The 20,599-nt window shown below is 33.3% G+C and overlaps 1 protein-coding gene across 1 annotated transcript in view; it reads left to right on the top strand.

Annotated features, from left to right (window-relative positions):
* The first annotated feature begins 3,201 nt into the window (after positions 1-3,201).
* LOC138931866 (single Ig IL-1-related receptor) overlaps positions 3,202-20,599 on the top strand; it is a 197,421-nt gene continuing 180,023 nt past the window's right edge. Inside the window, exon 1 of the mRNA XM_070293062.1 lies at positions 3,202-4,480. Within this exon, the coding sequence (XP_070149163.1) occupies positions 4,263-4,480 (218 nt within the window). The 5' untranslated portion in view covers positions 3,202-4,262. The remainder of the gene's footprint in view (positions 4,481-20,599) is intronic.

The following is a 20,599-nucleotide window of genomic DNA, read 5'->3' as shown; positions in this document are numbered from 1 at the left end:
AATGTAACATTAAATTCACCAAAGAGTAATCAAGAAGACATGAGGAGAGTCAGGCAGAATTATCATAAAAGATAATTAAAAATTGACGCAAATGGAATACACATACATATATGTAGATCACTTGATAAACAAGTAAGTATATCTACTTCCCGCTTCTCGGAAAGCTATCTGTTTCTCTTTAAACAGAAGATTGCAATCTCTTGAATTGCACAGACTTGTTACGTTATTTTATATTTATATCATCCGAGAAAAATATTTTACAACCTGTTATACGAGTAAATTGTCGTAATTATTATTTTGTAGATTGCGTCTGGAAAATTGACACCTTATCGAAGAATTTGTGATTGACATGACATAGTATTCTGTGTCTATGATATCTCGATAGAATCCCATTTAATTAACAACCGGCGACGACAAACCGGAAACAGACCTTCTTTTGTATTTTTTTATCGTTTTCGTTTGACGTGCAACCTTATTTTCATCCGTTATAATACGCCGCGATAGGTAGGTATAAGGATTATGAGTCACCTTCTTCCATATGAATACTAAATGCCTCGTTGCGTCATTATTAGGCGTTGCACGTGCAAAATTTATTTATGACTTCGTTAATCATGGTTATTTATAGCGTTTGAATTTATTTACGATATCGATAACTTTTTATAAAACACATGATTAAATTTATTCTTTATGATGAGTTACGACGAGAATCTAAATTTAACCCTGTAAAAATGACTGCTAATTTATTTTACTCGATATGAAAGGAGAAAACTGACCTATGGAAACAAGATATTTAAAAATTGGAAAAATAAAAAAATTTAATATGTACATGTAAGCGAACTGAACTGAAATCACAAAATCTCAGTAGGAACAATTTTTTAGAAATAGAGAATAAAAGAGCGTATTTGAAAAAAATTTCTACCATAATTTTACTTTTATTTTATAAAATTGCTTTTTTTTTTTTTTTTTTTTTAGTTATTGTTAATCCCGATAGAATTGTGATTAGAGCCGGAATAGTTGAACGCAGAATGCATATGAAAGTGATTTTTAAGAAGCGGGAAATAAAATTAAAAAATTAAAAAAAAAAAAATTAAAAGTAATTAAATTAAATAATTTAAAATTAAATAAAACTAATAAATGCTTTTTTATTCGAATGTAGGACTCGGAGACGTGCAATTTTCGACGTTATAGTGTTCGATTTTCGCTGTGCCATGCAACACGAGTTACGTAGAAGGCGACGACGGTGAGGCTTCCTGGAATGCAAGCTCGACGATGACGGTGCGGTGCGCAGCACTTTGCACCAGACTGTCTAATCGCGCCGAGAGAGCGGCGAAGGAGATTTCGACGAACAGGGGGGATCGAGAGATCCGTACCCCTTCAAGCCTGATGACGCGCGTTTCCTTACCAAGCATCTTCGTTCTGTATATTATATCTTTTTACACTAGGTGGTCTCGGAAAGTTCACGCGACTTTAATATTATGTTGACTTACGTAATGTTACGTATTTCCGAGATAGCGTGTTCTCTCTGGAAGAAATATTATGAATTTTCTTTAATGGCGAAGTTATACCGAAATTATAATGTTGCTAGATTTTTCTCAGTTTACATTTAAACTATATTTTTCATTCTATTTTTAACGCAATTCTTTTTTATATTTGTCTTGCGAAGAAACTTATTACGATGATCTAAATTCTAAAAAAATATGTATGTATTTTCTATAATAATTATATTTTGATATTAAATTGTTAATTGTCGCAGGCTTTCTAAAAACTATTACATTTATTTTTCACATTTGTGTGTACTTATATTTAGTTTTATTATTTTATAAAATATCGTGTATTAAATAATTTTATTAAAATATTTTATTTGCAATTACAATATATTTTACTAATACTAAAGTATATCATCGTGATTACTCTCTCTTCTGATAACAAAATGTGAAAAACAAACCCGCATATGATACCGATTCTCAGAAAAAGTTATACACTCGATTACAACACACGTATAATCAATCAAGCAAGTATCTAGATAAGTCACAAAAAAATATAAAAGGAATTTCATTACGCATAGTTTTATCTTCTTATGTGTAACTTTTCTAAATATTTCCGAGTGATTGTATATTTCGAAATATTATCAACATCTGTTTTTTGGCAAAGTAATTCCTGTTAAATATTTTTTTCGCGTTTATTCGTGTCTGACGAATAAAAGGTAAAACATACAGTGAAATATTTAAATTTTAAGTGAAAAGATTAGTATTTTATATTTATATTTGTACTCGCATTTTAAATGAAAATTATTTTTATTATAATTTAATTATATTGCGATTACAATTCAATTTTTATTTACATTTATATTAACTTGTCATTATTTTTTTATTTTTCTAATTTTCAAACATCTTGCCCTTCATACATTAACTTTTTCTTTTTGTTATAGTTCTTCCTGTTAATAGAAATATAGTTTAAATATGTATTATGTGTATAATCAATATATAATATTTATTAATACAATATATAATATTTGGGAATTTGCAAAATTGTGACAGATAACGTTTGATAGATAATATTTGTTCATAAAAATATCGGGCGAATGTCAACTTGAAACGTTATATAATTTGTTTTTATACCCGATTCCAATTTTATTCCGAGAAGTAACCGTGATAATTATGAAATTATACCTATGTTATATAACAATGTACATATAATTATATTATTTTATATGTTTATTTTTAGAATCATATAATTCAAAGAATTTGGAGATATAAAAATTCGGAATATGGAACAAGAGGATTTGAAGATGAAGAAAGATAAGGATATAAAATAGATAAAAGAATATAAAATCAGCACGATACACACATATGATCGTTCTTTTTTTTCAACGAAATCGTTTATTTATCTCTCGTAAAACGTTGGAATTTAATCTCCATAATTTCCGTGAGCAATTGTTCGGCATTTGCGTATTTATAATACAAATCCTCGCTCGTGTTTGTCTCCGCTTTTGTGTATAAACACACGCCGACCGACCGACCGGCCCGGCGAGCGCGCGCGACCGAACAGGGACGAAGTCGGTCGAAGTGCGAGGCAACAGGCGGCTCGTTCCGAACGCTCGTGGTGGGGAGGAAAACGATGGTTAGTGGTGGGTGGGGGGGAGAGTGAAGTTGCGTCGCTTCGCGTCGCGCGTCGCTCAGTTCAAATCAGTCGGTCGTTGGAGTTCGTGGCGCGCGTGTCGGTCGGTCGGTCGGTCAGTCGCGTGGTGTGTCTTCGTGTAAGCTTTGTCGGCTCCCTCATTTTCGAAACGGTCGATCACGTACTCGCTAATATACACGCGAGGCTTGAACGGTTGTAAGCCGTATCTCCGTGCAAATATTAACCTCGCCTCGAGACATCGGTTGAGATCGACGGACCCGCGAATCGGCCGGGAAGTGAGAGACGGACGAAGAGGGAGGAGGGAGGAGGCAGACAGAGAAAACACGAGAGGAAACGAGGCTTGCTGACGTTTCGAGTGTTTGACGTTCCCAGGTAAACGCGTTCGGCAAAGCGTTCCGTGTTTGACGATAAACACAAGCGCCAGCGGGGGATACGCTCTTCTCTCGTCGCGAGAGAGAGAGAGAGAGAGAGAGAGAGAGAGAGAGAGAGAGAATTTCGTGAGAGATTCGATGATGAGGGATTGTTTGCCGCCAACGATATGGCGCACTCGGGCTTCCGCGAATCTTGAATCTCGATCATCGCGCGGAATTTGAATCGCTTGAGAGAGTCTCAAGACTCGCCGCCAACTTCGCGCGGCGAATTCGAAATCGGGAGCTGTCAGTTGTTGGCCGGACTGATCGCGAGACGCACCGTTAACTTCGCGCCGATCGAACGGATCCTCGTGCGGTATTCTACGATCTGTCGTGTGTTTACATAATCGCGCGTAAATCGTGTGACTCTCTGCGAGCTTTCGAATTGTCGCGAACTTTGCTAGGAGTGCGTGATACGTTTCAATGGTGCGGCGACGCGCGAATTGTCAGAATGAGAAAACAGTGCGAGTGGTAAATCTGACGTGACGGTGGGTCGATCGTGAAAATCCCGCACGTGTAGGCGAATTTTATCATATATATAAATTTTACACGAAGGGCGAATTTCGAAAGAACGTCAAGTCTTCGTCCGCTGATAAAGATCGCGAGCGATCAGAGTATAATCCGAGAGTGTGTATCCGCGAATTAGTAGAGTTCCGATCGCGCGTGAGTGCCGGAGTGTGTTAATTAAATTAGATCGAGTGCTGTGCGGAAATAATGAAGACGAAGATGGAGATATCGACAACCTTCTTCGTCTCGATACTGGCGGTGATCTGCCGCGGTAACGAGCTCAAGGATTATTGCTCGATACACAAGTTTGATAATCTACCGGGTGGTCTGAGGTTCACGAAGGAGGTCGTCACCACGGAATACGCCAACGTGGGTGCGTTCAAGGCCCTTCACTGCTGCCTCAGGGGATACAGGAGCATCGAATGGTGAGTCTTGACATATTCTTTTCTCTCTCGTACACTGGATGGAACGAAAGTTCTGCCGCGTAAAATAATACATTGTGTCAAATATAATAATACAAATATTTTTAAATAATAACGTAAAATGATGGAAAATTTTGAATACATTGAAATAAATAGTAAATATTTAATAATAAATAGTAAATATTTAATAATAAATAGTAAAAATTAAAAAAAAAAAACAAGTTATGTGAGAAATAAAGATGAAAATTGTGGCAGTTTCAAAGATGAAAAATATTTTATTTGCAATTAAATTCATTAGAGAATCTTATTAAATTAATTGAAATATGTAATACATATGATGCGAATTTATAATTCGTTGAAATATATTTGTCAATTATTATTTCGTTATATTTTTCAATGCTTTTTTTTTTTGTAATAAATAAAATATAATTTTTTTTATTTAATTTTTATTGATTTAAATTTATTATTTCGAAAGAACTGTTGCTTACGCTTTCTATTTGAATTTTTATTCAGATAGTGTTTACGAGATATATTTAATAATTTTAATATAATCTATATTTTTGTTCTTATATTTGAGACACTTTTATACAAAATATTATTTATCATTGGTTTAGAAATAAGCCTGACATTTTTTTGATATTTTTGACACATATTATATAATTATCTCTATTGAATTTTCAATAATTTTAATTATGATTATTCTTTTCAATTAATTTATTTCATTATATTATATATATACTGGGTGGCCCATTTTAATCCATCCAGTCGAATATCTCAAAAACCAAGCCCGGAAGAGAAAAATGTTTCAGACAAAAGTTGTGTGGCTTCAAGGGGGCCATAAGATGGTGACAATGATTTGACCTTGGAAAATCATTTGAAGGTCATGTGAAGGTCAATTTTAAAATCTTAAATGGAAACCCCCATTTTCTATTTAGTATTCTTGTAGCTGACATCGACAGCTTTCCAAAACACTATAATAAAGTATTTTTTTATTAAGTACTTTTTGAGTTATTTTATATTTTAATCTGACATATTTCGATATAAAAAATAAAATATCTCGTCAAATATTTAGTTTTTGATAATCTTATCGTAATATTTCTATGTACAGAATAATGAGACAAATCAATTAGTATAAAAAAAAAAATTTGTTTTTAAGAAAATTATTTATAATGTATTTTTTAAAACAATTATTTGTTTTTTTTGACACTAATTAATTTGTCTTATTATTCTGTACATAGAAGTATTGCGGTAAAATTATCGAAAACTGAATATTTTACGAAATATTTTATTTTTTATATCAAAATATGTCAGATTAAAATATAAAATAACTCAAAAAGTACTTAATGAAAAAATACTTTATTATAGTATTTTGGAAAGCTCTCGATGTCAGCTACAAGAATACTAAATAAAAAATGGATGTTTCCATTTAAGATTTTAAAGTTAAACCTTCACATGATCTTCAAATGATTTTCCAAGGTCAAATCATTGTCACCATCTTATGGCCTCCATGAAGCCACGCAACTTTTGTTTGAAACCTTTTTCGATTTAACGCAGTGTTTCTGAGATATTTGAGCGGGTCCTTTAAAATGGGACACCCTGTATATATTGTATAATATTTTCAATTATTCTACTTAATTATACAATAATTTTAATTACTTAACAATTACTTGACAAATGAAACAAAAATTTTAAATATTCATTATAAAAAGATATGCGATATCTTCTCATAATTATTTTTTGTTCTAATTCTTTCCCGCGGGACGATTTTAATTTCATTCCAAAATTTCTTTCCTAATTATTTTAATATTTTTTAATCTAATATTTCGAGAAATCTATCCAATAATTTCGAAATATGTATAACGGGAAGAGACACGTAGCTACGAATTTTCGCGCGGTCTCTAAGAATCCGTCTGCCATACTAATATTATATACAGGATACGTAATATATATATATTCTTTTTCCCTTAGCGTTTCTCTCCGTGGAGAGCAAATGCTTTCGCTCGTTCTCCACCTTGCCGAAAGCATTTTGCTCTCTTCCTCCTTCTCTCCCCCCCTCCCCCTCTTCCCCTCCTCCTCGCCCCGCCTTTATTCGCATACGATCCGATAGATGATAAATGCGAATGTGAAAAACGAATCGAGTGCTGCTTTTCGGCACAAAGGCTGCCAGCGGAAAGCATTTCACATTATGCGAATGACATTTTGCTTTTAGCGCAAGGTATTCGCTTTATGGCCGAAGAGCACCTTGCTTACATCTTCCGTTATCGTTGTATCGATAAATCGTTCACACGATCGAGAGTACGTTGTACAGATCGATTCTAAAATAAGTCGCCGACGTGTAGGCGACTAGCATCTTTCTCCTTTTCTCTCTTATCTCTTCTTTCGCAACCTGTTTTTATGTATTCGAGCGTCTCCCTGAACATGAAAGTTTTGCGTTTTGAAGTGAGCTTCGCTTGGAATTAAATGGAGACGAAGATCTTCTTATTTATTATCATCGTTTTATTATACTATTTATTAATTAATTTTGTTATTTATGTTTATTCCGTTACGATAAACGTAATAATTTGAATATCTTAAAGTAATAATGAAAAATAATAGAAGATTTTTCGAATACTTTACGATAATATAGTAAATGATAAAAAAAAAAAAAAAAAAAAAAATCATTAAAATTACATCAATAATGTAATAATCGAATAAAAAAAAAATTTTTTTAATAAAATTAAATTTAAAAAAAGATAACTCGAGATTAAAGATCTAAACTCGATCAAAAAAAAATCATCGATCTGTGCCATAAATTAATAATAATTCTGATTAATAAATAATTTTAGTAAATTTCAAATTTTTTTCTTTTCCCTTCTCTTGACACGACTGTATTAGCGGCGCTTTTAGCGCCAAAAATATTTATTTTGTCGACAACTCTCGCAGTCATTTACAATCCTCTTATACGTTTGAAGGATGTCGACTCCTTGGATTTCTTTGAAAAGCGTCCGTTTCGAGTCTGACAAAGTCGTTTCTAATAGCTTCCAATTTTCCGCCCTTTAGAGATCCCCCCTCCCCACCCCACCCCTGTTCTCCTATTCACAACTACAATTGAGATCCTTGTGTCTGTGACTCCTCGTATCTCAAGATATTTTATTCTTCGCGTCTAACTCACACTTCTTTCTCATCTCACGCGATATTTATATCGTAAGGTTTATCGACGATCCGATATGTCACTTGTAAATCCCCGAATGGACGGAAGAAAGAAAAACGCGGGAAACTTACTCCCTCTGGCGCGGGATGTATTCGCGAACACCGCATCCCAATTTCCCTCGTTCGTTTGTTCTTTATTTCATCGCTCGCCAATTCACGAATCTTCTTTTTTCTTCTCGCGATCTTTACATTAAAAGACCTAACCTAACCTAACCTAACCTAACGCGGAAATGAGACGCGTATTACATTATAAGATATTGTATTATATACATATATCGCGAAATAACACGCCGTGGGGAGGAACGAAGTCAGACTCACACGCCAAGTGTTTTTCCTCGGGAAAATTCGTAATTTATCTGGACATTCTTCTGCGACGGAGAAGTATATTTTTTTTCTCTCATTATCCTGTTGCACAGATGGATAAAAGAAAGATAATAAAAGATTGCGTGTAAGAATGCAAGAGCGCGAAAAGTTTGGAGCAATAATACCAATCAGAATTTAATAAGATCCTTATCGAGATTTGCGAGAGTAAAAAAAAAAATGAGAATTTGAATTTATAATAATTGTAATTTATAATTTCTTTTTTTTTTCACACAACTTAAAATTATTTTAAATTTACATTATACAACAGTAATAGAATACGTTACATTAGGGTGTTCTAAAATAAAAAAACATAAATTTTTATTTATAAGAATTATTTTTAGAAAATTAACGAATTAAAAGTTTTACTTTTTTTTTTTTCCCCCAAGAATATTTGCGAAATTTAAGGGTTTAGTGATAAAGATGTTGTAACACTGTCAGAGATCGTCGCTCCGAGCAAGTTTTATGGGTTTTTTTTTTTTTTCTGTTTCTGAAGGATTGTAAAAAAGAAAGATAAAATTTAATTTTTGACAGATGTTTTTGACAGTTGCTTTATTTACTTTTAATTGCATCTATTCTCATTTTGAGCAGTATTTCAAGCCGTGGTTTTTACAAAACTTCACAAAATAAAAGTTTGTTTGATTCAAATTTATTCATTTTTTTATATCGAGATTTAAAAAAAAAAAAAAAAACTGTAAACTCGAGTAACAGAACCTTTTTAGACCTCGGGTTTTAAGATCCTCCTTTAATCTCGTCTCGGTTCTCTATTTTCCTACGAATTGCAACACACTATCTCGTGGTTTGCGACACAGTTACTCTAGGTTTTAACGCGAATTACACGGGCGTAAATCGCGTTGGAAAACGCTTATTTATCCCGCGATAAATCGAGAAGCGTTACGGCTAAAGTGGAATAACGAGAAACCGCGAAGGGTGGAAGCGACGAAAAGGATCAAGTGATAGGGGTTCAAGACGGCAGGGTGGGCGGGGGGAGGGAGGGGGGTCGTTGGGGGTTGACGCTAACGCTTGACAAGCTGCCGCCCCGTCTCTGTCGAGTAACCACAAAGCATCGAACAAAGGAATACCATCCGAGGACTTTCTGGAGGATCCTCCGCGCGCGCTCGCGGGAACTTTATTATCCTCGGGGACAAAGTGGGACTTTACGGGGCCATTGTGCCAAGCGGGGCATGATCTTCCAGGTGTCAAATGGTATATTTGTTCTGCGTATTTACATCGCGAAGGAGAGAGAGAGAGAGAGAGAGAGACAGAGACAGAGAGAGAGCGAATTCAAGACTTTATATGTGAGCGAGAGATATTAGATCCGGAAAATATTAGATAGTTATTAGATTAAAGGAGTGGCCAAAGGACTCTCCTCTAATGATATAGAATATGTCTAAGCACGGTTGTATAAGAACGAGTAATCGAAAAAAATCCCTATATTCTTCTATTTTTAGAAATCTTATTTTAGCGCATAAACGCTTTTTTTGTAAAATTTTTTCTTGTTATTAAAAAAAAAAAAAAAAATTAAATATTGCATTTTTAGGCTTTTATTTGTCTCTTTGTTTGTCATACATTATTAGGTTTATTCAATTTTCTTTCATTATTAGGTAGTTTTAATTCTAGGCAAGGAGTGATTAAATATTTCATTAACTGTTAAATTATTAGATCAATTGACTTTATGCATATAATGTTGTAATTTAATTTTATTAAAAATTTAATTAATAAATTTATTGAAATGTTGTATTTAATTGAAGCTAATGGAAAATCGAGTTTGACTTTTAATTATTATCTCACTCGATTATTCAATACCATTCAATGGATGAGGTTGTATTCTATTTGATTATTAAATTATTTATTAAAAATAATATTTTTACATGGATAATATTATTTTAATTAGATGGACTTTTTATTTTTTCACATTACTACGTTGTTGAATTTTATTCCATTCTTAAATTTTGTCCGATTAAATTATCGGTTTTTTAAATTTTATCGGCTTATTAAACGATTAATTTTATTTTAGGATTAATGCAACTACATTTTACTTAAAAAAAAAAATAAATAAATAAAATAATAATAATAATAATTGACTAAAATTCTATTTTTATCGGGAACTTTTTAGAATTTTATCAACGTTTTTAAATGTAATTTTATCAACATTTTCCAACACGTAATTCTTATAAGATAAATTAATTTTTTAATCTTCGCGAAGTTTTCTGAATCTGCGATTTTTCTTCGAAATGCGTAGCTTAAATCTCGTTTGGTTGAAGGGTTTTCTTCCTTTTCTTCTTTTTTCTGTGTGGTTTTTTTTTTTTTTTTTTCCCCCTCGTCCTACCTAATACGTTCCCATCGGTCGTGTCCATCTGCGAGTCGACGATGAAACGCACGAAATTATACTGCGGATCGGCTCGATCGGATAGTGGACGGACAGCCTTGATTAAATTTCACGGAAAAAAAAACGCAGCCGCGATTCGCCGAACTACTTTCGTCGGTCGCTGGCTATTTTTTCTTCCTTTCTTGCCTCCCCTTCCAATCTAAGGGCGAACGAGCCCTCTCTCGTGGACCGATGGAAAACTAACGATAAGTAAGATGATGGACGTAAATCGAAAGCAGATCGGAATGTGAAATGAATTTATATCCGAGGTGTGATTAAGCGAAAATATGAATACGTCATTTATTGTCATGCGAAGCTATATCTTGAATTGTTATTTTGAGAAATGGAATTTTATTCTATTATTTTTTTCACGGAAACGAAGAGTTAAAGCTGGAAGAAAGTTACGAAAATAAATTAAAGCGTAAAGATGTTACTTTTTTTTTCATTCTAAAAAAGAGAGATCTTTTTTTTTAAGATCTCTTTTCTCGGTTAATTACGTAATAAAATAGAAATATACTTTAACTGAGTATATATTTCAATAATAGAAATATACAGGGTGTCCCATTTTAAAGGACCCACTCAAATATCTCAGAAACACTGCGTTAAGTCGAAAAATGTTTCAAACAAAAGTTGTGTGGCTTCAAGGGGGCCATAAGACGGTGACAATGATTTGACCTTGGAAAATCATTTGAAGGTCATGTGAAGGTCAACTTTAAAATCTTAAATAGAAACCCCCATTTTTTATTTAGTATTCTTGTAGATGACATCGAGAGCTTTCCAAAAAACTATAATAAAGTATTTTTTCATTAAGTACTTTTTGAATTATTTTATATTTTATATAATCTTACATATTTTCATATAAAAAATAAAATATTTCGTAAAATATTCAGTTTTCGATAATTTTACCGTAATACCTCTATGTACAGAATAATAAGACAAATTAATTAGTGCCAAAAAAAAACAAATAATTGTTTAAAAAAATACATTGTAAATAATTTTCTTAAAAAGATTTTTTTTTTTTTTATACTAATTGATTTGTCTCGTTATTCTGTACATAGAAGTATTACGGCAAAATTATCGAAAATTGAATATTTTACGAAATATTTTATTTTTTATATCAAAATATGTCAGATTAAAATATAAAATAACTTAAAAAGTATTTAAAAAAAAAATACTTTATTTTAGTGTTTTGAAAAGCTCTCGATGTCAGCTACAAGAATACTAAATAAAAAATGGGGGTTTCCATTTAAGATTTTAAAATTGACCTTCACATGACTTTCAAATGATTTTCCAAGGTCAAATCATTGTCACCATCTTATGGCCCCCTTGAAGCCACAAAACTTTTGTTTGAAACATTTTTCGATTTAACGCAGTGTTTCTGAGATATTTGAGTGGGTCCTTTAAAATGTGACACCCTCTATATAATAATAGTTTTATGAATAAAATTATGATAATACAATGAATAATTTTAATGATTACAACAGTATACTGATAAACAATTGGTTGATAAAAATTGGTTTTTCTTTCCTCAAATACAAGAAAAACATATGCAATAAGTTCCTCTCTTTAGAAAAAAAAAATGCAGTTTTTATCAGACGCGACGAGATGCCGAATTCTTTCTCCCACGCGGATTAGAAGTTCATAAAATATCTTTTAATTCCAGTATATCCCTTTCAGGGATGGCGATGGGGGAGAATCAACGGGGAAGAGGGAGAGAGCACTGGATTTGAAAGGATTGAATTATGGTTGCGAAACACGTGAGGCGGCTTTCGCGTAAGCTCTTTAATTGCGCGCGAACGCCGCCGAGGAACAAAAGGTACAAATAGGATGCTTTTATGCCATGTATGGTATATGTATGCGTACGTATGCGAATTTCCGTTGCCCGGGCAAGCCGGCGTGTGCGCGTACAAAATTCCGCCGAAACAATCGCTCGCCCAGAAGTAACAGCTCCATTTTTCCCCTCATCTCTCCGGTTCCTTTATTTTTTCAATTTTCTTTCTTTTTTTTGTGCGACGGTTTCGTTATCTTTCTCTCGAATTTACACGAGATACGTAGGAGGAGTTTCTCACGATCATAGATTATTAATCGCGCTTTGGATATCGAATTTTAGCATACGGATCGTTAGGGATTTTACCTCTATAGATTCTATGGAATAATTTCCTATGCGGGTTGCGGGTTTATTAATATTTTAGAATGTTTGGTTTCCCTCGAAAATCGAGAGATAGAAGTCAATCCGAAATTTGCTAGATATACGATATTTTCCTTAATAAAAGGTAGAAAATTAATTATCTTTCAGGGTAAAATTTACATTTTAATATATATACAGGGTGTCCCATTTTAAAGGACCCACTCAAATATCTCAGAAACATTGCGTTAAATCGAAAAATGTTTCAAACAAAAGTTATGTGACTTCAAGGGGGCCATAAGATGGTGACAATGATTTGACCTTGGAAAATCATTTGAAGGTCATGTGAAGGTCAACTTTAAAATCTTGAATGGAAACCCCCATTTTTTATTTAGTATTCTTGTAGCTGACATCGTGAGCTTTCCAAAACACTATAATAAAGTATTTTTTCATTGAGTACTTTTTGAGTTATTTTATATTTTAATCTGACATATTTTGATATAAAAAATAAAATATTTCGTAAAATATTCAGTTTTCGATAATTTTACCGCAATACTTCTATGTACAGAATGATAAGACGAATTAATTAGTGCCAAAAAAAAAACAAATAATTGTTTAAAAAAATACATTGTAAATAATTTTCTTAAAAACAATTTTTTTTTTATACTAATTGATTTGTCTCATTATTCTGTACATAGAAGTATTACGGTAAGATTATCAAAAACTAAATATTTTACGAGATATTTAATTTTTTATATCAAAATATGTCAAATTAAAATATAAAATAACTCAAAAAGTACTTAATAAAAAAATACTTTATTATAGTGTTTTGGAAAGCTGTTGATGTCAGCTACAAGAATACTAAATAAAAAATGGGGGTTTCTATTTAAGATTTTAAAGTTGACCTTCACCTTCAAATGATTTTCCAAGGTCTAATCATTGTCATCATCTTATGGCCCCCTTGAAGCCACACAACTTTTGTCTGAAACATTTTTCTCTTCCGGGCTTGGTTTTTGAGATATTCGACTGGATGGATTAAAATGGGCCACCCAGTATATATTCAAAGAATTTTCTCATTTCAATTCTATTGAGTTCTGAATAAAGACTTTCTCACGATAGATGTCATGAATATCTTTAATTATTAATACAATGTTGACATTGAATTATCGTATCTCTTTCATTAGCTTCTATTGTCTGTAATAAAAAAGAAATAACTTTAATATAGCTAATTTTTCAAGATAAAAATTGTTTTATAATTTGTAAACTGAGTACGCGACATTTTTGCAAATTTTTACAAAGTACAATTTGCGTGACGTTCATATTTATTCGAATGCGATGCGACAATCATTTTAAATAATCATGACAGTGTTTAAATCACGATTCGCCATTGATACAATCGAATCGAATTTGCCTATCAAATATTAATACAACTATCAATAATTGATTTATCGAACAACCTATAAAATAACCATCGAATGAGTAGATTAATACAAGTTACGCATGAATAATTGTAAAATGAAATTGAAGCTACGAAGGTTTGAAGAAAGTGTTTCGCGAAATTTAATAATTTAAGAATGGGATGGGATTAAAACAATTTAATGACGTAAAAGAATAAAAAAGAGGGTTCTAATATAATTAAAATAATATTATCCAAGTAAAAATATTATTTTATAAATGATATAATAGTTGAGTAGAATTCAACCATCCATTAAATAGCGTTGAATAATTAAATAAGTCAAACTCAATAAATTTATTAATTATATTTTTAATAAAATTAAATTACAAAATTATATGCATAAAGTCAACTGATCTGAATAATTTCACAGTTAGTGAAATTGCTCGATTAGAGATTTAATCACTCGTTGCCTGAAATTAAACTAAAACCACCTAACAATGATAGAAAATTGAATAATCTAATAACAGATATGATAATATAGAAAGAGATAAGTGGAGGTTTAAAAATGTAGTTTTAATTATTATTAAAAAAAAAAAAAAAATTCCCCAAGAACGCAAATTGCATCACCCTATGGCGAAGTAAGCGCGCCATCATTTTCACCGTTCGCAATTTGCATTTGTCACGGTAGAAAGGGTTGAAGTGTCAGTTGTCGCGGTGACCTTGCGCAATCGCGAAACGCGAACGTTACCAACATATATGAGAATGACACACTCGTCGCGTTATTAGGGATAATGATCCTGGCGTGTCGCAACCAAGGATCGGCAACCGAGGACGCTATTTCGAAATAACGGAAGCCGGTAATAGCTTCGCGGAAAGTCGTTTCCCAGTTTTCAGAGAGAGAGGGAGGGAGAGAGAGAGAGAGAGAGAGAGAGAGTATCGCCTCTTTTCCGATTGCACAACCTATACATGTATGTGTACGATGTGCGTCGCGTCTTTTATGTGAAAACAGCGGCTCTCAAATTGACGTTATACGCGAGTTGTCGACGATCGCTGTGTAAAAAGTTTGTCGAGATAAAAGGGAAAATTAAAATTTAATTTGAATAGTTACTTTTGTGCACAGAGGAGTCGCATAAATTACAAATTTATATTTTATATAAACTTTTAGAATATTAAAAATGTTTTTAATATATTTACAGTGTGTGTGTGTGTGTGTGTGTGTGTGTGTGTGTGTGTATTGATGCAATTTATTCTTTTAAGAATATTTATCAGGATTAAAAATATCAGAGAGAGAGCGAGAGAGAGATCCGATATTAATATTATCAGATTAACTCAAGATTGAAAGTATTTAATTTTATACTTTTACACTTTTTAAATGAATTTTCAAATGCTTTGCATACTAAAAGCTTTTTCGAAAATGTATCGCATTAAATATTTTTTAAATCCGATTATTCTGAATATTAATTAATTCCTTATAATTATTTTATATCTCGACACTGTTCTGTATTCGAGATACCCCGATACACTCTTTGAAGAGGGATGCGCGTAAACAGTTTACGAAAAATACTTACGTTTGCATTACTTACGGAGAACTCGCGATTTTCACGGAAGGCGTAGTTTTATCTTCGAGGTTGAGCGAGAGGCGTAATCGCGTTTTCGCTACGTGGAAAAGTGCGTCAAAGTTGCCTGTTCGCCGAATGGATAGGGAAGAGCCAGCAGCTCGCGGCAGTTTCGAATTTCGTTCTCGGTCAGCGGAATCTGAGGCGCAACTTTGTGTCGATCAACAGTCGAAACTTGCCTTGGAATGCTCCTCGATAGTGTCCAGAAGAGCCGTATCTTCCGCATTGAGAATTAAACGAGCAATGTATATATTTAACATCTCGACGAAAAAGGAAAAAAAAAAAAAAAAGATATCGATAGAGTAAATAAAATAAATTGAATAAATTCTCATAATTAATAAGGTAAATTCTAATAATTAACGAATGATCGATGATTAATAATTTAATACGATCGTTTCTATGAGAGATGATCCCGTTTCTGAATTTTGACGACGGATCTTCGTCGTCGAAGCAAACGGGACACTCGATACGTGACGGAGGTAGAAGGGATAAATGGGTGAAAATTGGGAAATGCGGGGAATCATGGAGGAAGTGAAGGAGGTGGTGACAAGGGGGAGAACGTAAAGGACGGGGATGAAAGAGGGATAAGGGAGAGTGGCAAAAGCCGCAAGAGGATCTTTTGACGTTTCGACGAGAATTCCCGACGAGAGATGTGCGCGCGTTGAGCTCGCCACTGACATCTGTCAACGTGTTCTTCTCTCATTTCTCGCTTGCCATCCAGAGAAGGAGGAAAATCCGCGAAAACGTATTGAACGAGAGAATCAACTTTCCGTCAACGCAAGTCGCGGATTTTTATCTATTTCGAGAAAAAATTTTTGCGAAATCAAATCAAATCTAAAATGCCCAAGGGAATTAATTCTTCTAAAGTTTTAGGTCTTGGAATTTTAAAGGAAAAAAGCGTCGAATTGTTTTTTCAAATTTTATTTATTGAATTTTATCAAGCTTTTGTTAAAAAATTTGTACAAAAATAATTAAAAAAAAAGAGAGAATATATATACAAACCCATATGTAATCGAATATTTTCTCGAATATTTCTTGAAATTTTGCGAAATCAAATTTAACGATGCTTAAAGGATTAATTCTTCTAAAGTTTCAAGTCTTGAAATTTTAATGTTTCTTTAAATTTTTTATTTATTAAATTTTATCAAGATTTCGTTAAAAAATTTATACAAATACAAGAAAATGGAAATATATATATATATATATATTGTATAATTGAAGAATTTCACGAATATTTTTTGAAATTTTACGAAATCAAATTTAACGATGCTTAAAGGATTAATTCTTTTCTAAAGTTTCAAGTTTTGAAATTTTAAGATAGAACTGTCGAATTGTTTTCTCAAATTGTTTATTGAATTTCTTATTTTTATTTATCAAAATTTCGTTAAAAAATTCATACGAATATATATATAAAAAAAAAGACAAATATAGACAAGTCCATATATAATAACAGATTGTCGAATATAATAGGGAATGATAATTTGATCAGATTAGCAAGTTAAATCGGCGTCGAGAATTAATGGCCCGATGGGAGAGGATTCACGGGACGGCATCGTGATTATTCGATATCGAGTATCGGTGGAAAATAACATGGTCAGCAAACACAGTTGTATATATACACACATACATACACACACACATACATCAGGATTCCCCGTCCCTGAAACCGGATCATCATCGATCTCGATGTTTCCGACGGACGTTTCGCAAAATCGCAGGTACAGCTGATCATATTTTATCGCGATATCATAATCGGCTATTCTAGGGCGAATGTTGGTCTAGCGTTCGCGAATAACGAACGACTCGCCTCGCCTCGGTAATCTATGTAGGTCTTGAGATTTGGAGAAAGGGGGCCGCGAGTAAAACACGGTCTGTAAAGTGTGTCCTGCTGGTTGGAAATTGCCTTTTCAATCGCGAGATATACATACGTATTGCCTCTCGATCGAGAGCCGCGCTATTCTTGTAAATCCAAGCCGCGAAATGTTTCGCCCTGCAAAGTTACTACCTTCCGAAAATACCAGCTGCTCGGGAAAAAGCTGGAAAGAATTGGATAAGAAAATAAAAAATGGCGGAATGATAGTTAAATTTTTCTTGACATTTAAAAAAATCGAGAAATCCACGTGATATAATATTCTAAATTATTGTTATATAAATATACATTTATATATCTTATTTTATTTTATTATTGGGTTGAGCAAAAAGTCATTGTAAGCTTCATCCTAAAAAAAAAATCGAGCGATTTGGTTGAGTTTTGGAGATTTTACAACAAGTTGAAGATGGAAGACCAAACTGTGCATATATACTTCGCCATATTTTACTGTTTTACTTCCGTAAAGGGAAGAACGCGCGTCAAGCTTGTGAAAAATTGCGTAAAGTTTACAGTGACGATGCTCTACAAGAACGTCAGTGCCAAAACTGGTTCAAGAAATTCCGCGTTGGTGATTTTGATCTCAAAGATGCTCCTCGGTCAGGAAGGCCCACCGAGGTTGATGACGACAAAATAAAGGCATTGATCAAGTCAAACCCACGTTACACGACACGAGAGATTGCAGAAACATTGAAGATCAGTCAAAAAAGTGTTCGCGTCCACCTAAAGAAGCTGGGATACGTAAGCAAGCTCGATATTTGGATTCCTCATGAACTCAAAGAAGTTCATTTGACGGCGCGTAAAAACATCTGCGATATGCTCATGAAACGTGAAGAAAACGATCCTTTTTTAAAAACGAATGATAACTGGTGATGAGAAGTGGATTGTTTACAACAATGTGGAACGCAAACGGTCTTGGTCCCGACGTGATGATTCGCCTCAAACGACTTCAAAAGCAGAACTTCATCAGAGGAAGGTTATGCTCTCAGTGTGGTGGGATTGGAAGGGTGTGGTGTTTTTTGAGCTCCTACCAAGGAACCGAACAATCAATTCGGATGTGTACTGTCGGCAATTGGACAGTTTAAACGAATCTGTCATCCAGAAACGTCCGGAGCTCATCAATCGTAAAGGAGTTGTGTTCCATCACGACAACGCGAGACCACGCACATCTTTGGCGACCCGTCAAAAATTATTGGAGCTTGGATGGGATGTGTTGCCCCACCCAGCATACTCGCCTGACCTTGCGCCGTCAGATTTCCACTTGTTTCGCTCTCTTCAAAACTCCTTGCGTGGAATAACGTTAAATTCAGATGAGGCGGTAAATCAGCACCTTGTTCAGTTTTTCGCCAATAAAGACAGGTCCTTCATCCTTCTACGAACGGGGAATTATGAAGCTCACCGAAAGATGGCAAAAGGTCATCGAACAAAACGGAAAATATATCATTGATTGATCTTTGTTCTTTATATAAATAAATGACTTTGAAAAACATACAAAAAATACGCAATGACTTTTTACTCAACTCAATATATTTTTTTATTTCATTATATGTAAAATAATTATATGTATATAAATATAATGTTATAAAAAATAAATAAATAAATATATATATATATATATATATATATATATATATATGCATGTATGTATTAATGTATGTATACACGTATAAAATTTTAGAATAAAGGGAAATTATTATTAAAAATGTCATAGTTAAAAACAGAATTTATTCGAAGATAAATCTGGATATATGAAGGATAGATTGCAATGCGAGAATAATAATCGATCTCATCAATATTTCCACGTTTGCGGTCGATGATGCCGTCTCGTATTTACCGTTAGTCAAAGAAACGAAGAAGTTGACAAGATGCGTCATGGTTTACTAATTAGAGGCGGAAAACGTATAAAGAAGCGACCGGCGCGTACGCGCCGCCGGAGGCTTTTACTTCACTCATGTCTATTTCTGTTAGGGATGATACTATACTCGAGTAGTAATCATTTCGAGTCAATCGCAAAGTCAAATACGACGCGAAGAAATTTTTTACGACCTCCGTAAATCACGATATTAATTACAATTCTTTTCTACCACATTGGATATTTATTACTTATATTAATTTACATATTCTTTTATAAAACCATCATTTTTTTTTTTTTTTTTTTTGCTAAACTTTTACATGGTAAAATAAATAATCAAAAATAGTAATTTAAATCTTATAACAAGTAAAAACAATAATAATAATTTTCAAACAAGTATTAAACAATAATAATAATAATAATAATAATAATAATTTTCTACGCCATAATCAATTTTCTGTCATTGAAAATTGAACGATTCTCCTTCTCTCTTTTTTTTTAGACATTGTTCTAGTGATGTTTGGTGCACCGCATCTATAATTCGGTCTCTTAATTGCTCTCTTGAATTTATTGACACCGTAAAGGATAACATCAAGTGTTTACATATGTAAGAAACCTTGAAGCAGAAAGTGTATTCGCTGCCAAACAACTCAAGAGATCAACTGACAATGAGAGATTGAATTTTTGCGATTTTCTCTAAAATGGAGCAAAAACGAGCAAACCTCTAAAGGACTTCTTGTCTTAGGTTTTCGGTCCTCTATACGCTCTCGAAGTTTCGCCATTTAAGTTGGGGACACCCTGTATATGTATATAATTTTATAATATGTATATTAGTAATATAATATAATTTTACGACGCGATCAATTTTTTTTTTTTGTGCGACTCTAGCGGAAAAGACCGAGCTATTTAAGTGACAATCTTTTTTACGCGTGTAAGCAACGCGCATCTTTCAGCATTAAATCTCGCGAATCGTTATTTTCACGTTGCGTTAAACTCTGCGCTCGTTTTTATCATGTCATTTCTCAGAATTAGCAGGAGAAACTTTATTCCCATTCCAGTAACGAAGGCTTCGTTTAATCGCAAACTTTCGCTTGCGCGCGCGAATCCCGTCCGGTTCTTTGTTTCAATGCGCGCGTAATCGAGCATTACACTCATTATACACGTTGTCGCGAAAGTTGCAGCCGCATATAGACGCGATTCGTTAAATGGCGATAGGAACGGTGATAAAAACGTTTTCCGGAATCGTGTAACTTCACGTTTTACTCCCGTTCGTGCGTACACATATAAATATTATATGTACATGAATATTTTCCGGGTATCGTTTACGAAGCTATCTTTTATAGCTCCCT

The sequence above is a fragment of the Polyergus mexicanus genome, unplaced genomic scaffold, assembly GCF_030449975.1.
Source record: "Polyergus mexicanus isolate NDT 795.1 unplaced genomic scaffold, iyPolMexi1.0 SCAF_3, whole genome shotgun sequence".
Classification (NCBI taxonomy): domain Eukaryota; kingdom Metazoa; phylum Arthropoda; class Insecta; order Hymenoptera; family Formicidae; genus Polyergus; species Polyergus mexicanus.
The sequence above is the reverse complement of the archived record's forward strand: the minus strand, read 5'-3'. Positions and strand labels throughout refer to the sequence as shown.